The 13,987-nt window shown below is 47.2% G+C and overlaps 1 protein-coding gene across 6 annotated transcripts in view; it reads right to left on the bottom strand.

The window, feature by feature from the left end:
• The window catches only part of PUM1 (pumilio RNA binding family member 1), a 70,738-nt gene that overhangs the window by 34,712 nt on the left and 22,039 nt on the right, over nucleotides 1-13,987 (bottom strand). For all 6 annotated transcript variants that reach the window (XM_087727676.1, XM_087727678.1, XM_087727679.1 and 3 more), the window contains exon 3: nucleotides 11,500-11,568. In XM_087727676.1, the coding sequence (XP_087583802.1) occupies nucleotides 11,500-11,568 (69 nt within the window). The remainder of the gene's footprint in view (nucleotides 1-11,499; nucleotides 11,569-13,987) is intronic.

The raw sequence follows: 13,987 nt of genomic DNA, 5'->3' as shown, positions 1-13,987 counted from the left end.
AATTAATCCAAACTTCAAATACCAAAGTCTGGTCTGGCAAAATGCATGGAACAAACCACAACTATGGCAGCTTTTCATCGCCATTTTTGGCTGTACAATTTATGCTTTCAAAAAATAAAATATGGGTAGAATATTCACAAATACTGCAAATGGGTAAGGCAGCCTCACCAGTAGATATGCTATCCATAGCCAAGTCACCAATCACCCACAACCTCTGACGGTTAAAGTGTTTCAAAACCAGGAGACACCTAAGGTAATTTCCAAGGTTTAATTAAAGTAAACTGCTACTGAAACTGTGGAAATTTGTGGATTGCCATGAACAAACTGCCCTTGCTGCAGGCAAGTTAATCTGTACCTATCTTGGTACGTCTGACTCATGTCACTTGCCAAACCTATTAAAAATGAGCCTTGCGCCCAATTACAAGTCAGAATCATGATCGAGATTAGTTATGTTTGAGGAATCATGGCATTTCTGGAAGCAACAAGGCATAAATCCCATTCACTAGATATTTTTACACTTTTCAACTTCCCGATGTATAGGACTACCTCTCCCAGTATCCTACTGAGCATTTAATTTTTGGTTTGCATGCAAAGGAGGAGCAAAATTGGAGAGTCAAGATTAGGGCTACTTACTTCTAAAAATAAACTGTGTTCTCCGATATTCTGGCTGATTCTTGGTGCAAACCTCACTGCTGCTTTCATTCAGAACTTTCTCTTGTTATCATTTTCGTCCACGCAAGCAAATATATTTTCCTTCACAAGTTCACCAGGTTGTCCTCACAACAGCCACATATTATTGCAATAAATTCTGTGCTCATCATTTCCCGTATTGGAAAGATTTTCTTTTGAGAGCCACATGACTAGATTTTAACATGGAGGGAATAGAAATGTTTGGGATGGGGGAGTAATAAAGGTTCCTCTAATAAGGAATTTCTTCAGCAACTTGAAAACTCTTGAACACATTCTTCCATCAGAGAAAGAAAGAAAGATAACTGCCTTTCCCCTCCTCAAAGCCCTTTTCTTCTACCACGTCTTGAGGAACAGTTCATCATGCAGCCATAAACTACAGAAACTGACTGAAGATCAGACCGGCTGGTGCTAGGCATAACTGTTTCTTATCAGCATTTAACTTTGTTTTTACAGGGCAAGGCGCAGAAAGAGCCTGGGTGGAGATGCCTCAAAGGAAAGCCAATCCTTTATCTGTTAGTTAGGATAAGGAAGCCTCTCCCTAATTCAGTCTCCCTGTATCGCCCAGACTGCTTTGCAAAACAAAGTAGGATTTTTTTTTTTAAAAAGGCTGCAGAGAATCAAATTGAACCCACCTCCATTTCTTAATACTGCATTGATCAAAAGTCTATCTTGAATCCAAGAGCAAATAGCATTTATTGGTCAACTTTCTACTTAGTTTACCAGCAGCTGTCTCTGGATCTCCTGTAGCTAAGGCATATGGCAATTTGGTGCTTTTGGCATATTGCTTGCGGGCAAAACTCAAAAAATGGTTTTAAAAGTTTCAATAACATCATACAAAGAGGTTCAAGTAGCCTACTTCTCTTGTTTTATCTTTGTTTTATTATTTAGTAAAGTTATATACTGCCCATCTCACTATCCAAAGCAATGCTGGGTGGAAGATTTTAGAACCTTCAAAGGCCAACTTACTTGTGTTTTCTACTCTATGTGGAAGGCATACTTGAGAACATGATCTCCAGCCATTTCCACATGGGGCTATGGCTGTGATGGCAAACGTATGGCACGCGTGCCCAAAGTGGCACCTGAAGCCATGTCGCCTGGCATCCATGGCCTTACCTGTTTGTCTTCCGGGTTTCTGACCTGCATGTGACAATCGGCTGTTCTTTGTGCATGTGACAGTGCCAAAAACCGGTGTGCACATGCACACCGGTCAGCTGATTGTCAGGTGTACATGTGCACCAGAACCCAGAAGTTAAGCTTTTAGGGGGCGCAGTACTCAGTACCAAAAAGGTTCGCCATCACTGGCCTATGGAATAGCACTTTAAGGCAGAGACACACACCCCCCACGGCCCGCAACCCACTAGTAACCAGGTTGCGCAAGCGATCAAAGCCCCATACACACACACACACACACAGGATCCAGACAGCACACAAAATCACGCTCCCTGGTCTGTGGAAAAAACACCCAACATGGAACCCGGTCCTTAGCAACCAAAGGTTTGAGGGCTGCTGGTTTAAGGCAATGTTACTCAGAAGGTCTGTAGCCAGAAGTTACTAAGAAGTAGTCCTTCAAGCCTGTTACACTTTTCAAAAAAGTGGTTATGAAAAAGCTGCTAGTTTAATTCTGCTATTAATGGAACAAATCTATATAGAAATTTTAAATACTAGGGTTTTTTTAATTAAGTTTTTTTTCCAATTAAAAATGGGATTATCCTTTGAAAGAAAGGTAGTGGGTGTCTGTTATGACTAGAATACTGAACTCAAGGCTGATCATATATATTTTTTAACCCCAATGCTAGACCGTCCTGTGAAGAGTATACTGTAGACCAGTGTTTCTCAACCTTGGCAACTTGAAGATGTCCGGACTTTAACTTCCAGAATTCCCCAGCCAGCAAATGCTGGCTGGGGAATTCTGGGAGTTGAAGTCCGGACATCTTCAAGTTGCCAAGGTTGAGAAACACTGCTGTAGACCACAAATAGAGAAATAATTATAGTGGCAAATAAACTTCAATGATAAGTCAATATTTAGTTACCTCAGGCGGGCAAAAAAACCAGTGGAAGCAGGAGTGACTTCTGACTTCTTGCCAGCATCCCTATTGACTTTGCTTGTGGGAAGCTGGCAGGGAGCACTGGAAGTCACCATCATGGGACTGCGGAAGATGCTGCAACGGCACAACTTTGCCCATAAAACTGGTCTGAGCTTCGTGGAAATTTTAAGGAATACTGACAGCCTCTGTGGCAATCATAAGGAGAATACACTCAAAACTTATTTATTTATTTATTATTGAATTTATATTGCCACCTATTCGCCCATGGCGATTCAAGGCAGCTTACAGAATATAAAACCACATTTAAAACAATAAAAACTAACAAAAAGAATTAATATAGTACAATATAACAAAATCACCCCTCAGCATGGCAACACCAGATCACATGAGCCATTTAATGGGCTCCATCCCACTCTGGGTTCCCCAGGCCCACTGGCAGAACCAGGTCTTCAGCACCTTTCGGAAGAGTATTAGAGTAGGGGCCATTCTAATCTCTGGGGGAATGGTGCTCCAGAGAAAGGGAGCCACCACGCATAAGGCCCTTCTTCTGGGTCCCACCAGATGTATCACCCTAGGGGATGGGACCCACAACATTCTCTGCCTCCCCGCTCTGATGGGTCAGGTAGATGTGACTGGCAAGAGATGGTTCCTCAGATTTAGCTGGACTTTGGCTGGTTTCCCTTGAGAGGTTACCATAAGGGAGTGTTAACTCTTGTAATAACTCCAATGAACATGTTCTATTCCGTATAATAAAACAAAAAGACCATTGGTTCTTACCTGAAGGGTCCTTCTCTGCACACTGCGGGAGAGTCCAAGAATGGGTTATTATCACAGTCTGCTTGCCCTGGACTGAGAAGTCTTTTCCCTGGCCACGCCTCCTTGCGTGGCCACGTCTCTCCAGAAAAAATGGAAGTAGCCAAGTCCGTGAGGATGTCACAGTAAGGTAGAGTACAAGTCCGTGAAGATGTCCTGCTAGGAGACAAGATCAAGTCCAGAGGACACACAAGTCACAATTCTGAGACACAAGATGATGGTACTAACACCCCCTGGACAGCTGGGTGGGTTGGACTCTCCCGCAGTGTGCAGAGAAGGACCCTTCAGGTAAGAACCAATGGTCTTTCTCCTGCACACTGCTCAGAGAGTCCAAGAATGGGACATACCCAAGTTACTGTCCATCAGGGCGGGTAAAGGAACTGTCCCGGGTCTCATCCGTCTGAACCACCGCCTGTAACACCCTCCCGCCAAAGGCCGCCTCAGCAGAGGCGAAGGCATCCAGCTTGCAGTGCCCGATGAACGGGGAAAGTGAAGACCATGCCGCCCCCCGACAGGTCTCTTCGATTGAGGCCTGGGCAGCCCAGGCTGCGGAGGTGGCGGCACTTCTTGTTGAGTGGGCCATGATGTTTCGAGGGACCGTCTTGGCCAGACTTTCATAAGCGGAGGCGATGCATGCTCTGAGCCAGCGCTCCACAGTGAACGAGGAGACCTTCTTGTCCAGAGAGCCAGGAAGAAAGGAAATGAACCAAGGCCTCTTACTGTCGAAACTCTGACGATCGATGAAGGCAGGCCTTGAGGACCCACCTAATGTCCAAGGTATGCCACGAGCGCTCCCGAGGATGGGAAGGACGGGGACAGAAACTAGGGAGGATGGCCCTTTGAGCTCTATGAAAGAGTGAATTGTCCTTCGGGAAGAAAGAAGTGGACAAGTCGTAAAAACGACCCAGTCGGGATGGACGATGTAGAGGTCCTGACGCATCGACAGGGCTGCCAGCTCAGAGATGCGACGTGCCGAGGTGATAGCGATCAAAAAGGCTATCTTCAGCGTCAGGTGGCGAAGAGAAATAGAGCTGAGAGGCTCGAAGGGTGGTGCGGTGAGTGCCTGGAGCACTACGGACAGCTGCCAGGAAGGATAACGGTGGATGGGTGTGGATTTGAGGCACCTTTCAAAGGATGCGCACCTTGGGGACCTTGCCTAGGGTCAGCGAAGAGTCCTCAGCCCAAACTGTAGCCAAGGCAGCCACCCGGCGACGCAGAGTGTTGGGAGACAAAACTCTGTCCAGTCTCCCCTGCAGAAAATCCAAAACGCGCTTCACGGGCACAGTGACCGGGTCCAAAGGCACCACCTGGCAAAGGAGACCCACGTGGCGACATAAATCCTCGTCGTGGAAGGACGACGAGCAGCTTGAATGGTACGTAGTACCTCGTCCGAAAAACCCTCGCTCCTCAACAGGTCCCCTTCAGGTGCCAGGCGGCCAACTGCAACCAATGGGAGACGGGAAGTACGACTGCCCCCTGGCGAAGGGAGACCCGATCCGGAGGAAATCGCTACAGAGGAAACACCGATAGGCTGACCAGGTCGGCGAACCACAATCTCCGGGGCCAATGAGAGGCCACGAGAATCACCTCCGCTTTCTCCTCCATGACCTTGGAGATTACCTGAGGTAGAAGCGGAAGCGGAGGGAAGGCATGTAATGGGCCCTGGGCCCAGTGGCACCGCAAAGCGTCCGTCCCTTCTGCCCCGAGACTGGAGGTGGGAGAGAAACCTTGACTGCTGAGCGTTCTCCTTTGAGGCAAACCGGTCCATCTGGGGTAGGCCGAACTTGATGGACAGACGACGGAAGAGGGCGGGTCGAGTTGCCACTCGGCAGGGTCAATGGTTCTCCTGCTGAGTCAGTCCGCGCGGTGTTGTCTATGCCCGAGATGTGGCCTGAGCGGGTGGACTCCAGATGGCGCTCTGTCCAGCGGCCCAGGGCTTCCACTTCCGTCATCAGGCGTTTTGACCTGGTGCCACCCTGGCGGTCGATGTGTGCCCTGGTGGCCCGTTGGCCGTCATGAGCAAGACGTGCCGCCGACGAACCCCCCCGGTGGAAGTGACGGAGAGCTAACCTCGCTGCTCTCAGCTCCAGTAGATTGATGCTGCAGCGGGATTCCGATGCGGACCACTTCCCCTGAACCACGAGATGGCCCAGGTGCGCTCCCCAGCCAGAAGACTGGCGTCGGTGGTGACGACCACCCGGTCGGGTTCCTTGAAGGGGAGGCCCTTGCGTAGTGCCGGTGATGCCCACCATCGGAGAGACCTCTTTACGGGTGGAGGAACGGTGATCAACAAGCTCGAGTTGCTCTTGTTGGCCCTCTGGTGGGGTAGAAGGAGCCACTGCAGAGTTCCTGAGTGCAGCCCGGCCCAAGGCACGATCGACAGGCAGATCATCCTCCCCAATAGCTGAGATAGAATAATCACCTGAGTCTGCCTGCACGGAGCACCTGATGTGTTACGGAACGGGGGGCCACACCCTGTCTGGGGAGAGGAAGACCCTGCAACAGGAAGAATCTATCACCGCCCCCAGGTGGTTGAATCTGGTGTAGGGGGGGAAAATGGCTCTTTTCCAGATTTAGGGAGAACCCGTAGTTTCTGAGGGCTCTCATGGTTATGCGCAGGTCCCGCAAGACCTGCAGCCTGGACGATTCTAGGTAGCATTGGAGCCGTATGGGTCTGCACCGGAGGTGCGCAGCCACCACCGCCAGAACCTTTATGAAGGTCCTGGGGGCCGACGACAGGCCAAATGGAAGGGCCCGGTAGGAAGTGTCGGCCGGCGTAGAAAAGGCACAGGAATCTCCTGTGCTGCAGGCGAACGGAAAAATGAAGGTAAGCCTCCTCCAAATCTATTGAGGTCAGGAAGTCCCCCTGGCAGATCCCCGCCAGGATGGATTGGAGGGGCTGCATCCTGAACCTCCGATAGGCGATGAACCGGTTGAGGTTCTTGAGGTCCAAGATGGCCCTCCTCCACCACCCCGAGCTCTTGGGGGCGAGAAAGAGAATGGAGTAAGAACCCCTCCCCTACTGCCGAGGGGGCACCCGCTCTATGGCGTTATCTCCAGGAGTGAAGGACCCCCCAGTCCATCCGCTCCCTATTTACGAGACAGGAAGGGGTTGGGCACCTGATGAAATTCCTGGGAGGGGGGAAGGGAAATCCAGAGAGAGCCCCTCCCTGATGGTCTGAAGTACCCATGCATTCTCTGCTGTCCGGGCCCAAAGAGATGCAAACAGCTGGAGGCGCCCCCCTATGGGAGATGATATTGGGAAGTCACTTTGACTTGTGAAAAGGCCTGTTAGAGGCCCCGCCGCAGTTAAACTTGCGGAACCAGAATTGCTGCCCCCCCCCCGTCGCGAAGGAGGGCCTCTCCTGCGCCCTCTCCCCTGATTGACCCGAGGACCGGTTAGCGGGGTTGAAGACGGTGGAGGTGGAGGGCTCTGAGGCACAAAAGGACTGCCTCCTTCGAAAGCGAAAGGGCCTGCAATCCTGCTTCTTAGTAGTAGAGGGTAGGACCCTCTTCTTATCCCTGGATTCAATAAGGAATTTATCCAGCACTCCCCAAATAATTTGGCACCCTTGAAGGGCGCTGCGGCCAACTTCCACTTATGTTTTTGGTCCGCCTGCCAATGGTGGAGCCAAATAAGTCTACGGGAGGTTACGTTCGCAGCCAAGGCCCTGGACGCAAACCTGGTGGCGTTAAGAGAGGCGTCCGCGGCGTACTGGGCGGTCGCAATGGTCTTGGACACGTCCTGATGAAGACGTCTGTCTTCCAGAGGAAGTTTACGCAGGAGCTCCCTCAGTCAGATCATGACTGCCCTATTGAAGGAGGCAGATGAAGCCGCACTAAGGCCCAGGCCGTCGCTAGGTGAATCTTGTGACCGGCCTCTTCCGCCTTTTTGTCTTCCGCCTGAGACCCTCAAGGAGATCTGCGGGAAGGGGCGTGTTGGAAGTGAGAGCAGTGATGGAGGGGGACTACTTCCGGGAGTACCAGAAGGTTCTCCAGAGCCGGCTCCATGGTATAAAACTGTTTGTCCACCCCACTGGGGGAGGAAGAAGTGGCAGGCTGATCCCATTGGCGCTGAAATCAAATCAAGGAATAGTTCAGGGACCAGAACCAGCTGTTGGTGAGAAGGAGGGAGTTTAAGCATTGCCGCATTGGGGTCCGCCAGGGCGGCCCCAGTGGGAGGAGGAGCTGGGGTGGGTTTATCCCTTCACCAGTGGCCACTTCCACCTTCTGTAATATAGATTTAAAAGGTGAAGGCTTGAAAAAGCCCCGAGAAAGATGGGGCGTCAGATGTGAGATCGTCATCGTCATCTGACGATTGAAAGAGATCCAGAGTCGGATCCTCAGGAGCCGAGGTCCCACTGACGCCAGAGGATTCAAGAGAGGAATGGCGCACCCGCTTTGGCGGAGGCGGCTCGGTAAGGGTGGACCTAAGGAGACCTGATACTGGGCGTTCACGCTTACGCATGGCAGCCTCCACAGCCCTAGCAATGGCCCTGTCCATCATCCTCTGCATGCTAGGAGAAAACTCAGCCTCAGAGTCAGGATCCGAACCCATGTCCGGATCCGCTTGATCTCCCTGAATGGGAAGGGAATATCCTGAGGGAGGGTGATAGGATGAGCCACTGATTCCTGCTCTTGGTCATAGGACCAGGAAGGAGAGGGTGAGGAAGGGCAAGGATCTGCCGGGGGATAGATCCTGCGACTCAACCTCCTCGGCCAACATAGCTGCGGAATCCCTTCTGGGGGGGAGGAGCCAAGGGAACCCCAGGGGTAGAGGAGAGAGCATCTCTCTCCGCCAAGCGCCTGGCTTACACAAATTGTTTGTCAAGGGCCCTCTGGCGCCCTCAGCATCCCTGGCCTTGACCATAGAGTGGGTCTTAAGGGTTCACCCTGACTGACCACCCGCGCCCTGCCTGAACCAGCCTCCATAGCTTGGGAAGAACCCATGCTCGGAACCTGCGGGGAACCCTGTCTACCATCAAGGGAACCTGAGACAGAAGAATCCATGAGGAAACACACAGGTTGATCAGGCAATTGGCAGAAAATATACAGGCCACTCTGATAGACTGCTCTGCAAAAGGAAAGAATAAAAGAATCCATGAGTGAGGCACATCACAATACAGATGAATGCACAATGACAAGGGAAATAATGGAACAGCAGAGCAGAGAGTAAGGAGGATACAGAATGTTTAGCTTAAGAAGCTAACATTCAACTAGGCTCGAGCAGGGGCCACCCACAGCCAGCAATGAGGAGGGAAAAAAGGGGCCTCTCCTACTTCTTTTAAAAATATTGCCAATTTGCAGGCCGGGGGCCTACCTGCACTGAGGCTCAGGCCTGGAGCCCAAGAGCCAGGGCCGCTAGAACAATGAAGAGGATGGCCTGGGGGCAGTTGAGGGATGGGAAGAACCCCCGCTGATCCCACAACCATCCAGCGGCAGCCTAGTGAGACGGGGCTGAAGCGGAGGCCAAGGCCTTAAAAGGGCGCGAAACTCCCAGCCTTAAAAGGGCCTCCGCACAGCGTGAGGGGAAAGAGGAGAATGATCGTGAGCACGTGCGTCTGCTCAGCAGGCCCCGATCATCTCCGCGGCAGCCTCCCAAGTTTTTTAGGGCCAAGGGCGAAAAAACCTCGAGAAAACAATAAAGGTGACCAAACGCAGCCCTGCTGCATTCCCTGAAGGCTTTGCCACCCGCTGTGCACTTTAAATAACAATCAGCGTTTCTCCGAGCCGGCTACAGGAGCCCGGCTTGGAAACACCCCCCACCAGCCGTCTGCCTCCTCGCAAGGCTTCAAGCAGCAATCAGGCTGCTATTATAAGAGAAATGAAAGGAGAGGAGAAAAAAAGGGAAGGAAAAGACAGAGAGTCCAAGTTAGGTAAAAAATAATTCAAAAAACCTGGAGCTCACATAGAAACAATCCGATCGGGCTGACTGAGAATTTTTTTCTGGAGAGACGTGGCCACGCAAGGAGGCGTGGCCAGGGAAAAGACTTCTCAGTCCAGGGCAAGCAGACTGTGATAATAACCCATTCTTGGACTCTCTGAGCAGTGTGCAGGAGAATGACACTGTTTAGTTTATTTATTTGTACCCCTGCTTTATTATTATTTGTACACTGGATCAAACCACAGCACCACTAAATTATAAAACACCTCTTCCTCACCGTCTTGATTCTTTTTTCCAAGGATTTACGCCCGCTGAATTTTTCACACAGCAAAACAATGAGAGATTTAGGAGGAGTCAAAGGAAAGGTTTAAATAAGAAAGTCTTCTTTTTCCAAAACCATTCATCTAGAAAGGAATAGCTACCCTGTATACCTGTATATTTACCCTGTAAATATATTTATTTTCTGGCATCTATATATCCATGTTCAATTTCTTACTTTTTTATTTCACACACGGACAAACCAGTAGACAATAAAAGGAGAGGGGCCTTTTCTCTTTTCTATTCCCTTAATATTTGAAAAAGCCACTACTAGTTCAGGAATATAATACTGAGCTGAACAGGTTTGATACTATAAAAGGCACCTTTAAAACAAAACACTCATACTTGGAATTAAAAATATATACATGAAAACAGGTAGTCCTATCCAATATGGCTACTTTCAAATATTATGGACTAAAACTCCAATGAGCTCCTCAAAGCAGGACCAACAGTCAGAGATGGCAGAGATTACAGTCTAAAACAGCCATTCTCAATCTTTCCGGCTCCATGGACCAACAGGTACAGTGGCGGAAAAGGGGATGGTTTCACACAACCTAGCTCTTGCGCATGCGCAAGTGAAGTTTCGCATGCTCGCCCATCGCTTGCGCAGCCCAGTTCACAACAGGACGCGGATTGGTACAGGTCCACAGCCTGGGGGTTGGGGGACCCCCCCTGGTCTAAAACATTTGAAGAAACCCAGGCTAGACTGGGATAGAAAAGGAGCATTAATCATCATTTAGCAGTTCACGCACACATATAATTTGCTTAACTATAGTTTACTGAATAAGCCACAATTGGCTAAGTTCATACACAACAGGTTATATCATAAATTTAGGCTTACTAATGCTTCTGTCTGCATTCAAAACCAAACAACAAAGAATATCATTTCGTTTTACAGCCAGCAATATCTTCACAGCCTAACACAACCTACTATGAGGAATAAAAAATAAATAGGAAACCTATTCTATAAGGTCATAAATGTAGTTTTGTAAATATGCAGTCCTTTTACAGAAAGGGGAAAAAATGTAACATTTGGACGGCTAGCACATTGAAATGGATGAGCCACTATAAACACACCTTTCAAGTATTTAAGTACAGAAATGCCAAACGCCTTAGGGGGCTATTTACTCAAGCAAGATTTGAGCAGCTGGACGCAATCGCAATCGTTAAATAAGGAAGGCTTAACCAAATCCCTTATAATGAATACACTTGTATTTGAGGAGCCCCAGAGACAGAAGACATAACACATATTTTACCTGAATGTCAATAGTATAAGAAAGAGAGGAAGCAGTAACTTGGACTGCACGTCAGATGAATGGCCTACTGGGATTCTTATATTAAAACAATAGATTTCATGTGCAATCAGAACCCCAAAATTACATATAGTAGGGCTTTTTAGTTGAACAAAACAGTACAAGTGGTTCTAATTTGAGGTAAATTGTAAGGTGACATGGAGATTTGATTTGCATTTTCTTTTACAATACTTATTTCTTTTATTCTATTTTTAATTTATTTTAATTATTGTTCTGTGTTTTACATTCTGTATTCTGCTTTGGTCTAATGGCTAATCAATAAAGTATTACTAATACAAAATCTGGCAAAAGGTAATATTCCTAGAAGCAGTGCAAGAGTTTCATCTCTAGTTCCATCTCTAAAATGAAGCCTAAATCAGGCCATTTGTCCTATGGAGACAACGTAGAGCACTGGCTTTACTGGAGGAAGATCAAGAGAATAAAAACACCTACTTACCTCCCCCATCGCTCTTCCTTCTAAAGCAAGTGCTTGAAAATCATGATTTAATTCATCCATGGATCGAACCTATTATATAGAGGCAAGAGAAAATGTAGGTAAGAGAAACTGAAAACTAGAAGATATAAAGCAGAGTTTTAAGCAACTGGAACATAATCGCTGGTATTTAACTTGCATAAAACTATATTTAAAATTGCAGCTGCAAAAACAAAAGCAAATGTTTGGTGATCAGTTAAGATAAACAAAACATTTAGATTTACTGAAAGAGAGAGAGATGGTTAGTCAACATAAAGGAAAATGCATTTGAAACTAATATAATTAAACAAAACATTCGCATTTATAAAATATGTATATTTCTGTTAAGTTCACAAATCCCAAAAAGTTTCTTGAAAAATAGAAATAAATAGAAACTTATGACTTACACCTAAAGAGATGCTGGATCACATTTAGTAATTAGAAAACCATAATTATCAACGGTACTATTTTTTTCTTATATGAAATTGTATCTAATGAAATCTCTCCTGCATTTCAGTTAAAAGGAGACAACATGATTGCCTTCTTCTGCTTCCCCTCTATAAGCTGCCTTCTGAACTGGTAGCAATGGATACACATTATTGTTGTGTCACTGAAAGAATTATGCCTAAAAATATACAAAGTCCTTATGACTAATGAAACTGTTTACACTTAGGACAAAACATCCATATCAATGTTAGTAGCATTACACAAAGTTTACAGGAATTGTATCTATGTCTCAGCATTCAACTCACAAGTGGAAACATCCAAAATTTCCTCATATAAATAAGCAAATAAATTAACTTGCTTGGGTGTCAAGAATTACACTAATCTTACTTATATTAATTCCACAAACAAGGAACAAAAAGAGAAGGGAAAAGTATAAAAAGCTTATTTTCCCTTGAATTCCTCTTAGAGAAAAGGAGGGCTCAAAATAAGTATTTTGTTGAAATGCGATCTGTATCTTAAGTTTGCAACTCTCTAAAAACAGCTTCTGATTCATGCTAAAACAAATAGACTAACTATGAAATTCAAATAACATTAAAGATGTCCCGATTGTCTTGGATAACATCAAATTTCACACTTGTAGTTATTTCCTCCTCAGGCGCATACATATATTAATATAATTTTTGTGTTTCTGGGTGCTACCGCCAATCAGTCTTGATTCAGGGTGACTACATGAACACGCCCATGCAGTTTCTCACAATCCTTTCAGAAATGGTCCACTATAAAATACCATAATAATCTAACTTGACTAGAGCAGGGGGCAGCAAGCCATGGCTCTGGAGCCGCATGTGGCTTTTTCATTCCTCTGCTGCGGCTCCCTGTTGCCAGTCAGCTCCACAATTTATAGGGCTTTCAGTTAGGACAGGAAGAGGAAAACGGATGCCACGCTAGCAGTCTCCATGGTGGGGGAACCGGACTTCCGGTCGGCAGAGGAAAAAGGATGGCGCACTAAGAGACTCTATTGTGGGGGAACGGGACTTCTGGTCGGCAGAGGAAAAAAGACACTGCGCTAGGAGGAGACTCTATGGTGGGAGAACCCGACTTCCGGTCAGCTTCAGAAATGAAGAGGGGGCTTCTGGTTAGGACCTTTGTGGCTCTTTGAGTGTTTACGTTTGCCGACCCATGGACTAAAGCAATAGTTCCAAAGAGCTTTTGCTCATTCATTCTGATTGATATCAGAAAAGTAAAAGATTGTGCAACTTTGTATTCTTGAAATTCTTCCATTACAGATATCGGTAGTACGGTAGTCCTGGACTTACGACCAGTTGCTTAGCAACTGTTCAAAGTTATGACCTACTTGAAAAGGGAGCATTTCGGGCCATTCCAAACTTCCGCAGTCATGTGGCTTCGTTTTGGACACTCAGCAACACAGCATTTATAGCCATTTGCAGCGTGCTGTGGTCACGAGTGCATTTTGTGCCATTTTTGATGCCATTCCTTCCAGTTTTGCACAGCTGTAGTTTGACACAGCTTTGCCTGAAAGCTTCAGCTTTGTCCAATTGCACTGAACAGCCACATAAAAAGTCATAAATTCACAACTGTCACAATTTCGCACAGTAATAGGCGGGCTCAATTAGCAATAGCAATAGCAGTTAGACTTATATACCGCTTCATAGGGCTTTCAGCCCTCTCTAAGCGGTTTACAGAGTCAGCATATTGCCCCCAACAATCCGGGTCCTCATTTTACCCACCTCGGAAGGATGGAAGGCTGAGTCAACCCTGAGCCGGTGAGATTTGAACAGCCGAACTGCAGAACTGCAGTCAGCTGAAATAGCCTGCAGTGCTGCATTTAACCACTGCGCCACCTCGGCTCTTTACTGTACAGGTAGTCTTTGATTGACGACCACAGTGGAGCCCGAAATTTCCATTGCTAAGCGAGACATTTGTTAAGTGAATTTTGCCCCATTTTACACCCTTTCTTGCCTCAGCTGTTAACCGAATCACTGCAGTTGATAAGTTAGTAACACGG

Source organism: Thamnophis sirtalis, unplaced genomic scaffold (assembly GCF_051295495.1).
Source record: "Thamnophis sirtalis isolate CommonGarterSnake01/CBP01778 unplaced genomic scaffold, rThaSir2_p1.2 scaffold_13, whole genome shotgun sequence".
Lineage (NCBI taxonomy): Eukaryota > Metazoa > Chordata > Lepidosauria > Squamata > Natricidae > Thamnophis > Thamnophis sirtalis.
This window is presented reverse-complemented; position numbering and strand designations above follow the sequence as displayed.